At 36.5% G+C, this 21512-nt stretch overlaps 1 protein-coding gene across 1 annotated transcript in view; it reads left to right on the forward strand.

Moving 5' to 3' along the window:
• Nucleotides 1–19962, forward strand: part of SPCS2 (signal peptidase complex subunit 2) — a 34299-nt gene extending 14337 nt beyond the window's left edge. Inside the window, exons 2-5 of the mRNA XM_037840675.1 lie at nt 10429–10512; nt 11861–12021; nt 14941–15075; nt 18181–19962. Coding sequence (XP_037696603.1) covers nt 10429–10512; nt 11861–12021; nt 14941–15075; nt 18181–18367 — 567 coding nt within the window. The 3' untranslated portion in view covers nt 18368–19962. The remainder of the gene's footprint in view (nt 1–10428; nt 10513–11860; nt 12022–14940; nt 15076–18180) is intronic.
• Nucleotides 19963–21512: the final 1550 nt, after the last annotated feature.

Here is a 21512-nt window from a genome sequence, read left to right on the forward strand (position 1 = left end):
CCATCTCCACTTAGATCTCTTATAGGTGTGTCAGACTTAATATTTTGATTTCTACCCTCCTCTCAAAATGCTTTTCTCCCTGTCTTCCTCATTTTCAATAAAAGACACCTCCATTCATCCAGTTTATTGGATTGAAACCCAAGAGTCATCCTTGATTCTTCTCTTTACCTCATATTCTTTATTTAGCCCATCATCACATTTTCTTGGCTATACACTCTCAATATATCCTGAATCTGATCACTCTCGCCTGGACAACCACAGTAGGCCTTCCATCTGATCTTCTATCTTGCATGCTTGACCCTTTTTTATATTCAGTTCTCCACATAACAGCTATACTGCTCATTTTTATTTATTATTAAATTCAGTTTTATTGAGATATGTTCACATACCATATAATCATCCATGGTGTACAATCAACTGTTCATAGTGCCGTCATACACTGATGTTTTTAAAACGTAAATCAGACTACTCACTTTTGTTGAAATCTGGGTGATTATAAGTCAACAATTCAGTCATACTTTAGAAAATGTTCATTGCTAGTATTTAATAGGATTGCTGATTACTTAAATTGAGATTTTTTGGTGGAAAAAAATGGTAACTGGGAAGATGAATCAAGTTGTTTTCAGTTTGAGCCATCTTCAGCCCTAGATTTTACATACATTAGGGTCAGTGATGGGGTGTTTTAAGCTATGGATCCAGTGATCTGTCTGGTCCCAAAAAGCTCAGTAGGGTAACCTTCTGGGGTCATGGGGTAGAAGTGTAGAAGAGACCCAATCACTGCTGACATATAGGTTAGTTTATGGCTGGGTAGAGAAGGCAATGGAGAGCCTAAGAATCAGTTTCTCTGGTGTTGCCACGAATGTGTATGCTCATAATTTAATTAAGCATGTTAATTTCTAACCTCCAACTATTTCCATTGATAAATGCACCAATAATAAGGCACTATTAAGCCAGTAATTTCCTTTGCAATATCTCTTGGTCATTTTTATTAAAAACAATAGATTGAAATTGAAGATTGAGTGTGGTGCGAAGAGCTATAATTTCTTTGACACATATGGTATATCAATTAGGATGGTGATAGTGCACGTCACCAAGATAGACATCATTTTCCTCTACTTTTTTTTTTTTCCTGTTTTGAACTGGCTGCTTACAAATATTTTCAATATTTGCAAATTGGGGATAGGAGTGCCTATTTTCAACTCACATAATCTCAGCTTCTGGGTATCCTATCAGTTTTCATTATCTCTTTACTTTGGTTTAGAAAATTTTAAAGTCAAATTAAATATAAATATAAATATAAATGTAGAGCTTAAATGCCTCAAACTCAGCAGCATTAAAGAACTTACTACAAGTTTTCCAGAGGAAAATACATTCCATATGGAGGATCAGGAATCACAATGGCCACAGAAATGTCAAGAGCCACAAGCAATGTTGAGACCATGAAATAAAACTCACATTTTTGAAGAAAAAATTTTTATATTATTCAAGCATAAGGGTAGAATAAATGGACATTTTCAGATGTCTAAGTTCTCAAAATTTACTTCCCATGTACATATTTTTCAAGGGAGCCACTAAAGGATGTGCTCCACCAAAACAAGGGAATGGTAAACCAAGAAAAAAGAGTTAGATGGGGTGTCTTAAGAAAAGGAGGCAGCCCAAGAGGGAAGTTAAGCGAATTTCCAGGGTCATGAGAAAGGGAGATGCCAGGATGACAGCTGTGCAACAGGCCTGGAAAGCAACCCATCCAAACTGAAGTAGGCTCCAAAAGAGGTTTCTTCAAGATGAAATTCACACAATGCTGAATGTGTTTGAACGTATTGAGAGGAGATTTAAACAATTGGGGGAGAATTTGAGGATTAGTTAGTGATAAATCTATTGAATGGCAAATCAAAAAACATGTAATTCCAAGGGAGAAAAAAAAAAGCTATGCAGGAAAGGAAAATAATTCTAGTATACTACATGACTAATCTGTGAATAGTGCTTATGGTCATAATGTAAACACTGAATAATGATATAATCAAAATTAAGATAGTGTAAGAGCAAACCAATATCGATATACAATGACTGGATTAGAAGAATGGGGTTGAGGATAATTGTGTGTGTGGAAGGGGATGAAAAGAGCTCAATTCCATCTTTCATAGTAAGAAGTATATAGATATAATGCCAGAAACAGAAACTTCACACAAGTAACAATTAAAGCAGTTTTTAGAGATATACATGTAAAGGAGATAAAAGTAGTTGTCTTTGGGGAATAGGAAATGGCATGGCAAGGAAGGGTCTTATGGGGGAGCAAGGGACTGCTATTTTTTTTTTTCTTAACAACTTATAGAACTCTTTTTAAACTATGTACACATACGACTTTGGTACATGTTATAACTAAGTAAATATATGTGATTGTTGATTGTACCCAAAATGCATGTATCTGTAATATACAGGAAGAAATAAGGGGAAGAGGAATTGTGTGTAAAGTTATAACATCTGATATACCTTTTACTTGGCAGTGTCAGAGGTCCCCAAGACCACCCCCAGATTTGGTAATTTACTGTAAGGATTCACAGGACTCATGGCTCAGATTTCTTACAGTGAAAGGATATAAAGCAAAATCAGCAAAGGGAAAAGGCACATTGGGCGAAGTCCAGAGGAAAGTGAGTGCAGGATTTCAAGTGTCCTCTCTCAGTGGAGTCCCACAAGACCTGCCAGATTCGTCCATCGGCTAGTCCTTGCAATGCCTGTGAAGTATGGTCTACCGGGAAGCTCATTAGAGACTCAATGCCTAAGGTTCTTACTGGGGGCGGGTAAAGTAGGCATATGCCAAAATCCCAGACTCCTGGAAGAAAGGCAGCTGTTCAGAATAAATAACGTGGTTTATACATATTTAGGCACTATAAGCCACTCTTATCACTTAGGGAAATTTTATATCAGTGTAGGGAACTGTTCACCAGTCAACTTTACATCTCTAGCTGAGAGCCAGTCTTGCAAGCAGGGCTTTCTAAGCATAGCAGTTTTGGGCCTACTATGTTAACTCTTTTCTGCACATTGCCTTATTTTTTTTTTTTAAATCATTTATCCTGAGCTTTTCTATATGAGGTCCCTCATAAAAGAAGTCAGCATTTGCTTTGTCTTTTTATTTTTATTACTACAAAACCAACTTGCACTTAAGGTTGAGGAAGATAAAGGGGGAATAAAAAGCTTCTGAAACACCCTGAAAAGCAGCAGAGAGAATGAAGTGTACCATACTTTTAGTTGATGAGCAGTTTTTTGAGAATGATGGGAAATGATCAGAAAAATAAGTACCAGTCTCCTAAATATTTCTCTATACTAAAGCAGAGATACTATTTGCTTTGAAGTGGGGCAAAGAGTTGTTCATGTACACAAAATGTATGAAGCTCCCATTTCTTCAGGAATCAAATCATAAACTTTCTTGTGATTCATATAATTCAATGGAAATGTTCCTGTTTCACTTACTGAAGATTGCTTGTAGGTACCAGGCAGTGGAGTTAGTGCTGGAGCTATTTCAACACATGATAGAATCGCTGTTTCTGCATTTTATCCCCAACAATTGCCAAGAAATTATTCTCTGTGAATTGTAGAGGCAAGTTTCTTTTCTGTGATGCACTGCAAGCAGTGGTTGATATGTGGCTGGGTTTCTATGAGAACATGATTTTTCTCTTCAGAGTGACCTGAAATTTTAAATGACTTTATTCTGACTTTATTTCACAAGTAATTCAAATTCTCTTGTGCGTTCTGGTTGTACACATTCTTTCTTTCACTTGTTGTTACCAAAATAGCATTTACTTTACTGAGCCTAAGTGAGCTGTTTAGGTAGAAAGCCTGTTAATTTCTTCTTGGTTCAATTTGTATTTTTAAAATTAGGGGTCATGTTTGATTTGTAGACTGGCATGCTGTGAGAAGCAGTACTGCAACATTCTGCCATTTTTTCCAAAAATACTTTTTTTCTAAGGTACCAGAGGAGAAAAATTTGATTGACTTTTACTCACTTGAAGTATGACTTATATTTCATGTTTTTTCCGAGAAACATCACAGAACAGTTATTTCTTTTTAGTGTAATAGTACATAGAATCACTTTTTAAGAAAATCGTTTGAAGTAATTTTCTCCATTCCTTTAAAATCTTCTGAATTAACATTTTTAACTGATGGATCTCATTCCTTTTTTTCTTGTATGTAGTATCTCTGAACTTGTGCTCAATCAGAAAGGTAAATGTGAGGATCTCTTCTCTCTCCTTCAGTTAAATAACCTATTCTAAAGCCAAGTGAATTTTGTTTTGTCAGCTGGTTTGTAATTTTTATGAAATAATAGTATTTGTTCAGTTGATCTAAAAAAAAACAAGAATAGGCTATTGTGAAGGCAGGTTTACTGAATTACTTGTAGCATCCTGTTCATTCCACTTAAATTATATTCACTTAATCACTTGCATTTGAGAAAACTTTTGACTGTGTAATATATTCACATGGTTTAAAATTAAGACGGCATACACTGATAAAAGACCAGACACAAAAGGATAAGTATTGTATAATTTCACTGATATGAAATAATCACAGTAAGCAAATTTGTAGAGTCAAAAACTAGAATACAGGTTACCAGGGGCCTGGGTGGGGTATGGAATGGGGAGTTAATGCTTAATTGATACAGTTTCTGTTTGGGATGATGGAAAAATTTTGGTAATGGATGGTAGTGACAGTAGCACAATGTTGTGACTATAACTAATACCACTGAGTTACATATTTGAATGTGGTTAAAAGGGGAATTTTTATATATATATATATTACTAGAATAAAAATTTTTTGAAAAACCATAGGACAGTACAACACAAACAGTGAACCCTAATGTAAACTATGGACTGTAGTCAATAATTGTTTCATCAGCTGTAACAAAGGTGCCACACTAGTGCAAAGTGATGATAGGGAAAACTGTGTGTGTGAAAGGGGGTGTGTATATGGGAACTCTGTTTTCTGCATGATTTGTCTATAAACCAACAACTTATGTAATTAAAAAAAAAGTTTACATTGAGAAGTTCCATTCCCATTCATGTCCCTTTACCTTTATGGCATATCTGGATGTATGATAACTGTGTTTTACTAGTACCCACCCCCTCTGCCAACCCACATTAGCACTAAGTTTCTTCCAATTTTGACACTGTTGCACTGAATAGCCTTGTATATGTTTCTAAAAATTTTAATGTGGTAACATACATACAACATAAAATTTCCCATGTTAACCACTTGAAGGTATACAATTCAGCGTTATTAATTACATTCATTATGTTGTGTTACCAACACCATATATTGCCAAAATTTTTCCATCATCCCAAACAGAAACTCTACCCATTAAGCAGTGAGTCACCATTCCGCACAATGACCACTAGCCCTGGTACCCAGTAATTGACTGTCTATGAATTTGCATAAATTCTGCTTATTTCTTATAGGTGAGATCGTACAATGTAGATGAGATCATATAGTATTTGTGCTTTTGTGCTGATTTCACTCAACATGATTTTTGGTGGGTTCACCCATGTTGTAGCATGTTATCAGAACTCTATACATTTTTACGGGTGGATAATACTCCATTGTGTGTGTATACCACATTTTGTTGAATCCATTCATCCATTGATGGACACATGGGTTGTTTCCACCTTTTGTCTATTATGGATAGTGTTGCTGTGAACCCTGGTGTACAGATTAAGTGTTCCAGTTCCTGTTTAATGCTTTTGATATATATCACAAGTGGGATTGGCAGGTCATGTGATAATTCTATACTTAAGTTCCTGAGGAACCACCAAATTGCTTTCTGTACCATTTTACATTCCCACCAAAAATTCATGAGGGTTCTTATTTCTCTGCATACTCAACATTATTTATTTTCTTCCTTCTTCCCTCCCTCCCTTTCTCTTTCCCTTTTCCTTTTCCTTCTCTTATTCCCCCTTCCTCTTTCCCCCATTTCCCCATCTCCATTCTCCCTTCTCCTTCGTCCTTCCCTTCACTCCTTCCTTCTTTTATATAATAGCTATTTCAGTGGGTGTGAAGTGGTATCTCAGGGTGGTTTTGATTTGCATTTTTCTAATGGCCAGTGATGTTGAGCATCTTTCCCTGTGCTTATTGGCCATTCATATGTGATTCTTTTAGTTGCTATTATTGTTAGTGGAATTTTTTTTCTTGATTTCCTCTTTATATTGTTCATTACTACTGTATAAAAACCCTGCTGATTTTTGTGCATTGATTTCCTACCCCACCACTTTGGGGAGTTCATTTATTAGCTGTACTAACTTTCTTGTAGATTATTCTGGATTTTCTTTATATTGGATCATATCTTCTATGAATAGGAAGAGCTTTTCTTCTTCCTTTCCAATTTGGATGTGTTATTTCTGCTTCCTGCCTGACTGCTCTGACTGGAACTTCCAGTATAATACCGAATAGCAGTGATGAAACGGTGCATCCCTGTCTTGTTCCTGATCTTAGGGGGAAAACTTTCAGTCTTTTACCATAGAGTATGATGTAAGTGTGGGGTTTTCATAAATGCGTTGTAACATTTGAGGAAGTTTCTTTCTTTTCCTAGTTTTCTGGGGGTTTTTATCAAGAATGGGTGCTGGATTTTGTCAAATGCCTTTTCTGTGACAATCAAGATGATGATTGTGTGGTTTGTTTTTCTTTCTTTAATTCTATTAATGTTATGTTTTACATTAATTGATTTTCTTATGTTGAACCACTCTTGCATACACTTGGTCATGCTGCATAATCTTTTTAATGTGTTGCTGAGTTCCATTTGCTACATTTTTGTTGAGGATTTTTGTGTCTATATAGGGATTTGGCTCTCTAATGTTATTCTCTTGTGATGTCTTTATCTGACTTTGGTATCAGGATGATGATGGCCTCGTGGAATCAGTTAAGAAGTGTTCTCTCCTCTTCAATTTTTTTGGAAGAGTTAGAGCAGGATTGGTGTTAATTCCTTGAATGTTTGGTAAAATTAACTAGTGAAGCCAGCAATCTGGTCCTGGACTCTTTTTGTTGGCATATTTTTGATTACTGATTCAAACTCTGTTATTGATCCATTAAGGTCTTCTATTTCTTCTTGAGTCAGTGAGGTAATTTTAAATAATTGACTCATTTATCACTATATAGTGTCTCTCTTTGTCCTGTACAACAATTTTTCACTTAAAGTCTATTTTATCTGATGAGAGTATAGCCACACCAATCTCTTTTGGTTGTTATTTGCAAGGAATATAATTTTCCAAACTTTGACTTTCAGCTTACTGTGTCTTTGAATTTAAATGAGTTTTGTAAACAGTGTATAGTTAGGTCATGCTTTTTTTTTTTTTTTTTTTTTTTTTTTTTAATCCATACTGCCGATCTCTGCCTTTTGACTGGAGAGTTTAATACATTTACATTTAAAGTAACTACTGATAATGCCAGACATTCTTCTGTCATTTTGCTATTTGGTTTTTGTAAGTCTTATATCTTTTTTCCCTCACTTCTTCCATTATTGCCTATTTTTGTATTTAGTTGGTCTTTTGTAGTGAACTATTTAGAATACCTTATTTCCTTCTATTAATATTTTTCAGATATATTCTCTGTGGTTACCATGGAGTTTAAATTTAACATCCTAAATCTATAACTTACTTGTTTGATTTGATAACAACTTCAGTAGCCTGCAACACTGTCTTCCTATGCCTTTCTGTCACCTAGCCTTTTTTTCTTGTCATAAATTCCATTTTTATACATTGTGTGTCCAAAACCATAGATTTATCTTTACTTTCTATACATTTGTATTTTAGATCCTGTAAGAAGTAGAAAGTAGCAAACCAAAAATACAATATTGCTGGCATTTATAATCACCCATGTCATTACCTTTACCAAACATCTTCATTTATGTCACTCTGATCTTCTGTCTAGTGTCCTTTCCTTTCAGTCTGAAGAATTCCTTACAGTAATTCCTTGTGGGTCATGTCTGTTGGTGATGAACTCCCTCAGGTGTGTTTTTGTTTGTTTGTTTGTTTTTAAATCTGGGAATGTCTTAAGCTGCTCCCATTTTTAAAAGATGGTTTTGCCAGATATAAAATCTTAGTTGGCAATTATTTTCTTTCAGCACTTTGAATATGCTATCTCACTGCCTTCTTGCCTCCTGTTTTCTGATGAAAAATCAGCACTTAACTCTTATTGAGGCTCCCTTATATGTGATGCATTGCTTCTCTCTTGTGGGTTTCAGAATTCTCTCTTTGTCTTTGCCATTTACTAGCTTCATTATAAAGTGTCTGGGTATGGATATCTCAGATAATGTTTGGTGTTCATTGAGCTTCTTGGATTTGTTTATTCATGTCTTTCATTAAATTTGGGAAATTTTCAACCATTATTTCTTCCAGTGCTCTTTTCTTTCTTCTCATCCTAGAACTACTTTAAGGCATTTATTGGTATGCTTTATGATGTGCCATAGGTCTTTGTACACTTTTCTTCATTCTTTTTTCTTTCTATTCCTCAGACTGAATAATTTCAATAGTCTTACCTTCAAATTCACTCATTCTTCTGCCAGCTCCATTGTGCTGCCAAACCTCACTAGGGAATTTTTTATTTCATTTCTTGTGATCTTCAGTGCCAGTATTTCTGTTTGGTTCCTTTTTATAATTTCTGTTTCTATGTGGAAATTCTCATTTTGTTCATAAATCATCGTCCCGATATCCTTTAGTTGTTTGTGTTTTACTTTAGTTCTTTAAACACATTTAATACCATTTCTTGAAGTCTTTGTCTGTTGTGGGCCTCTTTGTTGATGGTTTCTTTTATCTTGCTTCCTTGGATATGCCATCATTTCCTGTTTCTTTTAAATTTTTGTTGCATACTTTATATTTAATATTTTAATGTGGTAACTTTGGAATTTAGTCCCTGAGCTGTCTTTTTGCTTAAGTTTGTATCCAGTTAGTGATATTGCAGAGATTTCCTTCTGTTAGCTGGGAGCTAACAAAAACAAAACACCATTCACAGTTTTTGTAGATTGGCTCTGTGTTGGCTGGTGCTCTCCTTCAGAGCTTAGCCCTCCTAACGGCAAAACCTGTAGAGCAGCCTGGGGCCAAAGCACAGGGTCCTCTCCAGACTTTTCTGAGCATGTATCTGGTCCTGGGCATGCACTTGTGGCCCCATGTAGATTCACATACCCCTTCTTCTCCCTATGAAGTAGTCTTTCCTTCCAGACCCAGGCACTTGATTGTATTTCTTAAAGCTGGTAGGCCTTTGCCCTGGGCTGCTGCAATTTGATTGTTTCTCACACTAATTTAGGTGACCACTAACTGCCTCTGCCTGAGGGGCAGAGCAGGGTGAATAAGAGACGGATATCCTGGTGTAGTCCTTCAGGCTGCTGCAACCTTGATAGGTTGGTACATACCTGCACCCAAGCATGTGCATAGAGGTTACTCTATTCCCTCTGGAACCGGGACGAGGGACCCACAGTGAGAGCTTAGGCTGTGGCTCTGCGCTGATCCAAGGAGGGGTGGGGTTGGGTGGGAAGAGCAATGAGTAGTACCACTAGGTTTTATACCTCTTTGAAGTTGCCTTTTTTTTAATTCAGCACTCAACCAGTTACTGCAACCCTTCAACAGTTTTCCAGAGCTCTGAAAATGATGTTTGTCAGGTTTTGCTAGTTATCTAAAGATTCTGCGGAGCCTCTTAATCTGCCTTCTTGCTGATGTTTATATTATCTTCTATATATGGAGGTATAGAAAAATTCCTAAAAGTGGGAAGCAGAATGTAAATTGACTTCCATTAAGTACCATGCCATTTTTTTTCTCCTATAGCATCACTTGCCTCTAGATGGTACAGTCTTTGGGAAACTTTTTAAATCTCTGTATATGAGGGAAATTGAAGCAAAGTTTGTCCAAAGTTACATACTAATGATGGGACTGGGTCCAGGACTTACCTTGCAATTCAAAATTTAGTGTTCAACAGCCCATACTGGATTTGCTGTCTTCCGAAAATTAAGACTTGATGCTAAAATATAAAAGTTTGCGAGCTGACAGAGATGTATTAAAGGAGACCTTCCCCATTTTGTTAATGTTTTCTAAGTTCATGTATCTACAGTTTCTGAGTTTCAGGGTCTCAGAATGAGCTCTCTTCTATATGTGCCCTTGGGTAAACTGGAGATAGGGAAGTTCACACTATAGTTTCTGAAGCCCATGTAAGTTTTCTGGTTCTGGGCTTGTAGATTTTGACTTCTCAGCATAGAGACTGTTAACGTATAATGATTACCACCTGGTTCTGTTGATCTAGTCTCCTTCAACTTCATTTTTAAGTGTTTTATCTTTTAGAACTCCAACATCAGAAGAGAAAGAGCAGATGTTACATATACTTAAGGATGCTTTTAAGGAAGTAGTTCATTTTACTTTAAGAAAAATGCCAGTCTCTCGATGCACAACTTTTCTGTTTGTTTTACAGTGGAAGATTGATGATAAGCCTGTAAAAATTGACAAGTGGGATGGATCAGCTGTGAAAAATTCTTTGGATGATTCTGCCAAAAAGGTACTTTTTTTTGAGGAGGAGTCCATTTGCTTGTATACAGCTGATGGCACATCTCCTGTAGGATCTTTTATCTCTGTAACTTGGAATAACCTTTGTTTTCAGTTTTTGAAATCAAACCAGAAAGCATTTTCTAAAATTCTCACAGTATAAGGAGAAGATATGTTAAAATATAAATTTTAGCTGTCTCCAGCTTCTCCTCAAATTCTCTAATTTGTGAATTCTAGAAAGCTGGTAATTTATTGTTTTTGAGATTAATTAGCCTGGGGCAGAAAGGAGAGGCTAGGCCTCCCTATAATTGTGCCTAAGAGCCTCCTCCTGAATGCCTCTTTGTTGCTCAGATGTGGCCCTCTCTCTCTAGCTGAGCCAACTTGAAAGGTGAAATCACTGCCCTCCCCCCTACGTGGGATCAGACACCCAGGGGAGTGAATCTCCCTGGCAACATGGACTATGACTCCCGGGGAGGAATGTAGACCCGGCATCGTGGGATGGAGAACATCTTCTTGACCAGAAGGGGGATGTGAAAGGAAATGAAATAAGCTTCAGTGGCAGAGAGATTCCAGAAGGAGCCGAGAGGTCACTCTGGTGGGCACTCTTACGCACAATGTAGACAACCCTTTTTAGGTTCTAAAGAATTGGGGTAGCTGGTGGTGGATACCTGAAACTATCAAACTACAACCCAGAACCCATGAATCTCAAAGACAATTGTATAAAAATGTAGCTTATGAGGGGTGACAATGGGATTGGGAAAGCCATAAGGACCACACTCCCCTTTGTCTAGTTTATGGATGGATGAGTAGAAAAATAGGGGAAGGAAACAAACAAACAAACAGACAAAGGTACCCAGTGTTCTTTTTTAATTTAATTGCTCTTTTTCACTTTAATTATTACTGTTATTTTTGTGTGTGTGCTAATGAAGGTTGTCAGGGATTGATTTAGGTGATGAATGTACAACTATGTAATGGTACTGTGAACAATCGAATGTATGATTTGTTTTGTATGACTGCGTGGTATGTGAATATATCTCAATAAAATGAAGATAAAAAAAAAATTTAGCCTGGGGCAGAGAAGGTTGAAGGGAAATAGTATATTCTTCTTTGATAGGTCATTCCAGGGGAAAAGTTGAATATTTAAAAAAGTACTTGTTACATGAAGGGTTGATGAACTCTTTCCTCTGGGATCCTTTATAAAACAGCTTGAATCTTGTTTGCATGGAGTGGTAAAATCCCAATTGGAGAGAACTGTTTAGTAATTCACATGATTCTTAACCACTGTTATTGTGGAAATTAAAAATAAAAGGTACTAGGAAGGAAGTATTTCTGTTAACTTGATTCCTTGTTCTTCTTACTAGGTTCTTCTGGAGAAGTACAAGTATGTGGAGAATTTTGGTCTAATTGATGGTCGCCTCACCATTTGTACAATCTCCTGTTTTTTTGCCATAGTAGCTTTAATTTGGGATTATATGCATCCTTTTCCGGAGTCCAAGCCCGTTTTGGCTTTGTGTGTCATATCATATCCTTTGTTTATGCTCAGATTTGTTTTCTAGTGACTGGTTTTTTAAATCTCTGTTGATACTCCTCCTTGAACAAATTTGCATCTCAGGACTTGTTAATGTTAGAGTTTAACAGCATGAGCTGTGGGCATCTATAAATATATGCAGTTAACTGTCATTGATACTTTAGGTTTAGTATGGTTATTTTATGTTTTAATTCAGTTTAGTAGTTAATATAGAGGTTATTATAATCTAGGTACAACTACTGAACAGCAAAATATGCAATAATGGTAAAAGCTAGCTCTTTCTTTGTAGCCCAGAACTTTTCCCATTAGACCAGGCTGCCTCAAGCTCGTCATTTCAGGACATTAGGGAAGGATCTGATTTTGGAGGTTCAGATCTGTCTCAGGTTCTCTCAAAGCTGAGGGGCTGGACTGGGAGATACTGAGTATGATATAGAGAGATGATTTGTGTTACCTTGGGATTAAGAACCTATTTGGGCCTGGGTTTGAAATCCTGCTCTGATGCTAAGGTGGTTTGTGATCCTTTGCTAATAAGAACTTAACTTCTTTGAGACTGTTTGAATGTTAGTCATTTATAATTGGGGTTCATACATACTCAGAATCATCATGAAGATTAAATAGGAGATTTTATAATGCCTCTGGTATGTAATAGGCTCTCAAATGATTCCTTCCCCTTTCCTTTTTGATAAATGTAGAATCATGAGTTTGTTATCTGCCTAACTTGATTGTTTCTGAAAAAGTTGAATACAAAGAACTTTTTATTATGCTATTACCATTATTACAAAAAATTATACATGTTCATATCAACAGAGTTTTTTGTGTATCTCCCCCAAGTCATGCTGTACATACCTTTCTGCACTGTTTTTTTAATCTTAAAAATGTATTGGACATCTTTTCATAGTAGTACATACAGATCTACCTCAATTTTTTTTTTAATTAGAGAAGTTGTAGGTTTACAGAAAAATCATCTAGAAAATAGAGTTCCCATATAACCACCCCCACCCCCCTTTATTAACACCTTCCATTAATGTGGCACACTTTTTACAATTGATGAAAGAATGTTACTGTAATTGTACTATTAACTGTAGTTTGTGGTTTACATTAGGGTCCACTGTGTTGTATAGTCCTGTGGGTTTTCGTTTTTTTTTTTTTTAATTTATTCTAGTAATATATATGACCTAAAATTACACTTTTTAACTACATTCAAATATATAATTCAGAGGTGTTAATTACATTCACAATGTTGTGCTACATCACCTCCATCCATTACCAAAACTTCCATCACCCCAAATAGAAGCCCTGTACAATTTAACCATTAACTCCCCATTCCCTACCCCTAATTGGCCCTTGGTAACCTTTATTCTAGTTTCTGACACTATGAAATTGCTTTTTGTAATTATTTCATATCAGTGAGATCATACAATATTTGTCCTTTTGTGTCTGGTTTATTTCACTCAATGTAACATCTTCAAGGTACTCCCACGTTGTCACATGTATCCAAAACTTCATTCGTTTTTACAGCTGAATAGTATTGTATGTATATACCACATTTTGTTAATCGATTCATCAGTTGATGGGCACTTGAGTTGCTTCCATCTTTGGCAATTGTGGATAATGCTGCTATGAACATAGCAAATATCTATTTGAGTCCCTGCTTTCAGTTTTTTGGGGTATATACCTAGAAATGGGATTGCTGGATCATAGGGTAGTTCTGTTTTTCACTTTCTGAGGAACTACCAAATTGTTTTCCACAGTGGCTGAACCAATTTTATATTCCCACCAACAATGAATGAGTGTTCTTATTCTCCACATCCTCTCCAACACTTGTAATTTTCCATTTTTTTTAATAGTAGCCATTCTGTTGGGTATAAAATGGTATCTCATGGTTTTGATTTGCATTTCCCTTTTGACTAATGAAGTTGGGCATCTTTTCATGTGCTTTTTGGCCATTTGTGTCTCTTTGAAGAAATGTCTATTTTAGTCTTTTGCCCATTTTTTAAATTGGGTTTATCTTTTTCTTGTTGAATTGTAGGATTTTAAAAATACATTTCTGAATATTAAACCCTATCAGATATGTCTACCTGATTCTCAGTAGCCCTATTATGCTATTTAATATGTGCCATATACCTGCACTGTACTTGTTTTTTAAACAAATCATTTTGGGAGGCATTTTACTTTTCTTAACAATGTTGCCACTGCCTGAAATAAATCTGAATACTTTACTTTGGGGATTTACCTTCAGAGGCAGTTAAACCGTTTGATAAAATAAGACCTGATAAAAAATGGTGTTATCCAAATTGATCCCAAATTGTATTTCCCACTATTGGCATAAAATAAAATTTAAATGATTCAATGTAAACAAAATTATTATGCCAGTTTTTGGTGCAAAGGAAGTACTAAATATGGTAGCTGTAAATATTGTAAAAAACTGAATATGATAAGCCTATACATACAGACGAAGTAACTTCTTATAGTAAAAACTATTTGAAGTCACTTCTCTTCTAATGACCTTTGGAAATCAGTTGAGCATGGTCAAGTCCACTTTGGTTATTTGTTTGTTTGTTTTTTAATAGAGAAATAAACACAATTATAATGAAGTCTTGATGAACCTAGGTAACAGGATCTTCTTGTACCTACGTCCTTGAACAAAGAGGAGAGCTGCTGTTTGTCTTTGATTTCTTCCTTTCTTTCTCTTTGATATGTGCTTTGGAAAATTAACCAGAGAGAGCCTTGATTCTTTTGGTATGTGAACATAAAGATGAAAATGAAGTAGCTAAATTTTTAGTGTTTTTTGAAAAAGAAAGTCTTTGGAACTATCATGATGAAAATTTTCATAGCCCTTTTTTGTCAATTTGTGGTACTTCTCTTTTGTTTTATGTTATGTTTATATGTTTTCCCCCTTAACTTAATTTGAACGTATTTTGTGATGATGGGGATCCTGACCATTTATACCTCATATAAGGAGAAGAGCATCTTTCTCGTGGCCCACAGAAAAGATCCTACAGGGATGGATCCTGATGATATTTGGCAACTGTCCTCCAGTCTCAAAAGGTATGCCCGTCCTCACAGATTGTTAAATCCTGGTGTTGGAGTTTCCCTGGGGTGTTGAGTCATTATCAACAGCAGACTATTGTATGCCTGCTCTATGCAGATCATGATGCTAGTTCTGTAAAATGAATAAAAGGGTATGAATGATCTAGAAGGTTTTCCTAGCACTGCACTTCAGAAATTCATTATCACAGAAATGCTATGAGGATGAGCTGTGAGAAAAAGTGCTTTGGTAGGAGAATGAAGAATGATTCTCAGCCAATTAGAGTGTAGGACCATATGGCCAAATGTATGTGGTCCATTATTCATAAAGAAGAACTCTGTTGGCCTTTATTTCCTCTGTGATTCTGATGTACTCTGAATCCACTGAAGAATCTCTGGAGCAGTGGGCTGGGCTACTCAGGGAAACACAGTTCAGAGTCTGTTTCTGAGCAGCAGTAGGTATAACTTTATGTAGCTGACAGAAAAGGTCTTTCCAGCTAATCTCCTCCTAACTGTGTGACCTTTGGTAAATCTCATAAATGATCTGAGCATTAGAAGGGTCAAAAATGACTCCTAGAGTTGTTGGCAAGATGAGATGCCTGTTGTAATAATAAACATTTTATTGAGCTTCTGCCATGTACTGGGTGTTGTGCCAAGTGCATTATCTCATTTATATCTTAAACCATTTTATAGGTAAGGATTTAATCAATTGGTATAAGTTATTATAGTACAAAAGTGGTAGAGCAGGAACTAGCCCAAGTCTGAGCCTAAAACTCATGCTTTTAGTCAGTGCCCTGAAAGCACATGATACAATTCCTAGCACTTAGTAGGCCCTCATATTGGAAGTACAATAATTCACATACATGAAGTTATCAGCCTCTCTCATTGCCAAATTGTAGGGATGCCTATGGGGAGTGGGGGATCAGACAGTTAATCATTCTGATATTGTAGCCTCCTCCTAGCAGGGCTCCCAGCTACTCTTTGGCCTCAGCCATCATAAATGTACACTTCCGGCAGGCCACAGGAATACAGCTTCAGAATTCTAGACCCTAGCAACATTTTGGTTTCATTGTTATTTTTTTCACAGTTAAATAATTTATTTTTAATAAAATATGTCATTCTGTTAACAGGAGTTAAGCAATCTAAACCTTTTAGATATTAGGTAGTGCATTTAGAGGGGAATGTTTGATTCAGTAAAATGTGAGTGTTAATGAAAAATATTTTAATCTAAACTTTCTAGTGAAAAATCATGAATATGGATTCACTGTACTTCATTAAGACTATCATTTAAACAGGATCAACCTAGAGGGAAGAAAAAACTCCCAAACTCAGGAAAAAACTTAATTTTAAAATTTGTAAAATTTTTACAGTTCAGGAAAAACATTTGGCTCCATATACTCAGTTTTTCTGTACCTCATTATTGAGATACTCTAATTTAGAGTAAAGTTCTTGTATCATTCATAGTTTTGCAGATAACTTTGCCTCACAAGCAGATATCTCCAATGCCTCTTAAGCCACCCACAGTCTGCCACTAGGTTTCATTATTTTTATTCTGATCTGGGTATTTTGATTCAGAGTGGGCTTGATGCCATTCTGCAATTAGGTTTCCCTTCTGTTTTTTACCAACTGCCATATTGTCAGTTCCTTTAGAGAAGAAGTTATATTCTCTTTTTTCCTTTCTCTCCCTCCCTCAACTCTCCCCCCACTTCCACCCATAAAGGATGACTTAGGAGTTTGGTAGTGCCTTATTCACATGTCTTGTTTCATAACTGCCAGGTCACATGATCTGAAAATGACAGCGTAAGTTTGCACATAGTTATGTATCTTAAGCTATGTGACTCCTTTGCAAAAAGTCTTCAATTCAGTTGCTCTCTAGCACATTCATTATGTTATCCATACTCCTTTGGCATATGAAGTCTTTCAAATCTGTCTTCCAATACTTTTTCCAGCTTTGTACTCCAGCAATATTATGGAATTGTAATTTCTTAAATTCTCCAAATTTCCCAATGACTATGCCTTTACATATATTCTTCTCTTTGGGTTGTATATCTTTCTACATCCTGGCTAACTCCTACTTGTCACTTCTAGGAATTCTTCCTTGACATACTTTAGTTCTAGATATTAACAAGAACATTTTATGCTTACCCCTATTAGTATTGGTTACACAATGCTATAATTGTTTCCTTTTCTGTGTCTCTCTGCCCTCCCTAAAGTGTGAGCTCCTTTACTGTCTGTCATACACTAGATCCCTAAGTCCAAAGGCAGGGACTATCTCATTTACTTTTGGGTCCCAAGACCCAGTCCAGGGCTTGGCACAGCTTAGACGTGCAGAAAGTTTTGTTGAGGGAGTGAGTGGAACTCACCTGGCTGGGCTGCAACCTTGGTTCCCTAATTAGTCTCTGCCTCCAATCAAATCTGTAAAAATTTGATTACCTGCCATGTGCCAAGCAAGAAAGAGAAGAGAAAATAGAATAAGACAAAGTCCTTGACCTCCAGAATCCCCTTGTCCATTGAAGAACACAAATACACAAACATCATTTCAATAGATAGATAATTTCATTGATAAAGATGAAAGCCATTGTTGCCATGAGGGCCTGTCATTAGACCTGGCATATGATAGGTGCTCAGTGTTTTGAGTTGACGATTAATGGTGCTATAGAAGACAAAAGAAGGGCCATCTGACCCATATTGGGAGGGTTTGGGAGGTGTTTGCAGGAAAGTTTATGCCCAAGTATACTGTTAACAAATGGGAACGAGTGCAGTGAGATAGGAGAGAAGAGTCAACTGGGAAAATCCTTCTAGCATAGCAAATACGAAGTCCAGAGGAGAGAGAAGATGGTCTGCATGACTTAACAGTGTATGACAAGGGAAAGGGGGTAGACAGTAATTAAATCAAGGAAGACATATCAACACTCAAGAATTGTAACTAGTATTTTGAAGGCAATGAGGAGCCCCTGGTTTGTTGTTGTTGTTGTTGTTGTTGTTTTGTTTAAGGACAGATCCGTGTGTTCCCTGTATCACCAGTGCCCAACTCTGCCTTGTTCTTCAGAAACACTTGGCATCATGTTGTTCCTGGTTGAATCTCTGACTGTTTGGATTTTGATTTATCTTTGCTCCAATGCTTAGGTTCGATGACAAATACACTCTGAAGCTGACCTTTATCAGTGGAAGAACAAAGCAGCAGCGAGAAGCTGAATTCACCAAGTCCATTGCTAAGTTCTTTGACCACAGCGGGACACTGGTCATGGATGCATATGAGCCTGAAATATCCAGGCTCCATGACAGTCTCACCACAGAAAGAAAAATAAAATAGTCAATTCTAAAAGTAGCCGTCTTTCTCCTTGATCATGCCAAATTTCGGGGTGGGGATGAAAAGAAACAGAGCTTAAAATGGGTGAAGCAGAGTAAGAATTGTTAAAAATGCCCCTCTTTTGTTCTGAAATTTTAGTCCATTCTGGATAAATAAGCTTTTCTAGCACACATGAGAAGTTGTAAATCTGATGTCTAGTTGTAGCCTCCTTGATTTGCTGATTGCATTGTTTCGATTTGCTTTTCTAGAAAAGCATTTTTGCTAAAAGCCGTACAGACTTCTTCCTTCTTACATAGCAGTACTTTATATAATACAGCTTCGTGCCATGCAGCATTTAAAAAGTCAGTTTTTAAAATTGTTAAACCTGTCTGTGGCTTTAGTTGTGTTAATTCCTGTTTAAAAGCTGTTCCCCTTAGGAATTCAGAATACAACTTCTTGTGTATGACACCCTTCCTTCACACACCATTTTTGTGGGTGTGTATACATTCGACTTTGGGAGACTTGGAAAAAAAACAGCTTTTTAATTTGTTTAAATTTGTTAAATTTTTTGCACTTAAACAATTAAAGAAGCCAGTGGCATTTTTAGTTTTATATTGTTTATGTTTTCTGCTAGTATATTCCTGTTTCTTTGTGCCCTTCTACTGTCCTTTTCTAAAATTTTTTTCAATAAAAGGAAAGAAGATGTGAAAAAATGGAGTCATGGTCTTGATCACAGGAACAGAGCAGCAAATGTTAACAGTCTTACTATTATAGAATCATTTTGTTTCTAGGCTGTTCTACTTTTCACAGGCCCTGAGAACCTGTAACTGAGGAATTCCTAGCTTAAAACAACACTCAGTACTTGGGTCAGGTAATGTTTCAGGTACTTATATGTATTAGCTCAATAATGCTCACAACAGTCCTCTAACTAGAAGGTACTATTATATTACTAAGCCCATTTTACAGATGAGGAAACTGAAGCACAAAAGTTGAAAAATTTGTCATACATCTAGTGATAGAACTGGGATTTAAACCTGGGTAATCTGTTCCTGCAGAGACAAAATAGCTGCATCTTTTCCAGCATGTTCTCAGCATTGTCAGAAAAGAACTGGGCACTTGCCCAAATCCTGTGACTTTTAGCAGTGTTGTCCCTACAGCCTTACAAAAGTACACTTCCAGCCAAGCATAGTACCTAAAGCTATATTCAGCTTATAAGAAATCACCCTTATTAATTTTCCTGTTTGACTTGGGAATGTTGCCCTATATATTACCACACATGGGGTATTGTGGAACACCACCAGATAGGAAGTTGAAGATGACTTCTATTCTCTACATTCCTATAATCCTTGGATAAATTGGGTAATTCTCTGGGCTTCTAGTTTTCTCATTTTGGCAGGTTAAGGGGATGATATTCCTAATTTTTTCAGCTACTTGAAGCTTTTGAGAACATGCAATCAGATAATTATAAAGTATTTTTACAGTGAAAGAGTTACTGTTGGTCATATGGGTTCCAAGGCTTATGGATATAGACAGTGAATGACCTTCCCTCACTGGTCATTTGGAAAATGTTCCTTCACACCCGATGTACCTTTTTCATTAAATATACAAATGTATCTTCACGTTTTTGTTTCTGTTTTTGTTTTTTTTTTAGAAAAATTGAATTATGTTGAAATATGTTCTGTAATTTGTTTTTTATTTAAAAATTTTTATTGTGATGAAATATATATAACATAAAATTTGCCATTTTAACCATCTTTAAGTGTATCAATGGCATTAATTATATTCACAGTGTTGTGCAACCATCATCACTACTGTAATTTGTTTTTTTAAACTGAATATTTCTTAGGGCTCTTTCCATGTCAGACATGACATACCCTACAGTCATCCACAGTGTACAATCAGCCATTCACAGTATCATCAGATAGTTGTGCATTCATCACCAGAAACAACTTTTGAACATTTTCTCCAAAAAAATAAAAAGTATAAAAAGAACACCCAAAACTTACCATTGCCCCCCATCCCACTCTTTTTCATTTAGTTTTTGTCCCTATTTTTCTACTCATCTGCCCATACACAGGACAAAGGGAATATGAATCATGAGGTTTTCATAATCACACATTCACACCATGTAAGCTACATAGGTATGCAATCATCTTCAAGAATCAAGGCTACTGGGTTGCAGTTCGACAGTTTCAGGTGTTTCCTTTTAGCTATTCTTATACACTAAAACCTAAAAAGGGATATCTATGTAATGCATAAGAATGCCCTCCAGAGTGACTTCTTAACTCCATTTAAAATCTCTCAGCCACTGAAACTTTGTTTTGTTTCATTTCACTTCACCCTTTTGGTCAAGATTTTCTCAATCCCATGATGCTGAGTCCAGGCTTATCCCCGGGAGTCATGTCCCACATTGCCAGGGAGATACACACCCCTGGGAGTCAAGTCCCATGTAGGGGGGAGGGCAGTGAGTTCACCTACTGCATGGGCTTAGAGAGCGGGTCTGGCTAGCTTTTGATGTATACATCTACTGAGGGGTCACTCAAGCTTGTTTTGAAGGCTGCTGGGCTGCTCTTTACCCTCTTTGGTAGGTCTGCAGGGCTCTTTGCACCAGGAAACTGATACCTGTCACATTCTCCTGGCTATCAGTTCCCACACCTGCCTAGAATGGACTTAAGCCTTCTAATATATATATATATATAACCACTGAGGAGAGTGGGAAAAGAGTGTTTTTAATTATATGCAAATTTCAGCTGCTTATGTGTATTTAATGTTTATGGTGTTTATATTTTTAGAAACCATCTTTTTCCTTCAGAACCACCTTAGGGAATGAAAGAAATTTCAGAGTTCCTTTGAATATACAAAAGTTGTATTTTTATCTGGGCCAAGCTCATCCTCAGTTTAGAGCTCTTGGTCTCACCAATCCTCACTACCTTATTTCCACTGCTGGCTAGACCCCTCCCCCTCCCAGCCCCAACCTTGTCTCGCTGATGGAAATCATGCTAGTATCACATTACTAGCTTTTTTGTAGAATATAGCCTGTCCCCATTGACGGCATTTTATATTATTAAACAGAACATTCTTGTATTAGGGTTCTCTAGGGAAACAGAACTGACAGGAGATAAACATAGATACAAATATTGTGAGATTTTTTTAAGATTTGTTTCGTGAC

The sequence above is a fragment of the Choloepus didactylus genome, chromosome 6, assembly GCF_015220235.1.
Source record: "Choloepus didactylus isolate mChoDid1 chromosome 6, mChoDid1.pri, whole genome shotgun sequence".
Lineage (NCBI taxonomy): Eukaryota > Metazoa > Chordata > Mammalia > Pilosa > Megalonychidae > Choloepus > Choloepus didactylus.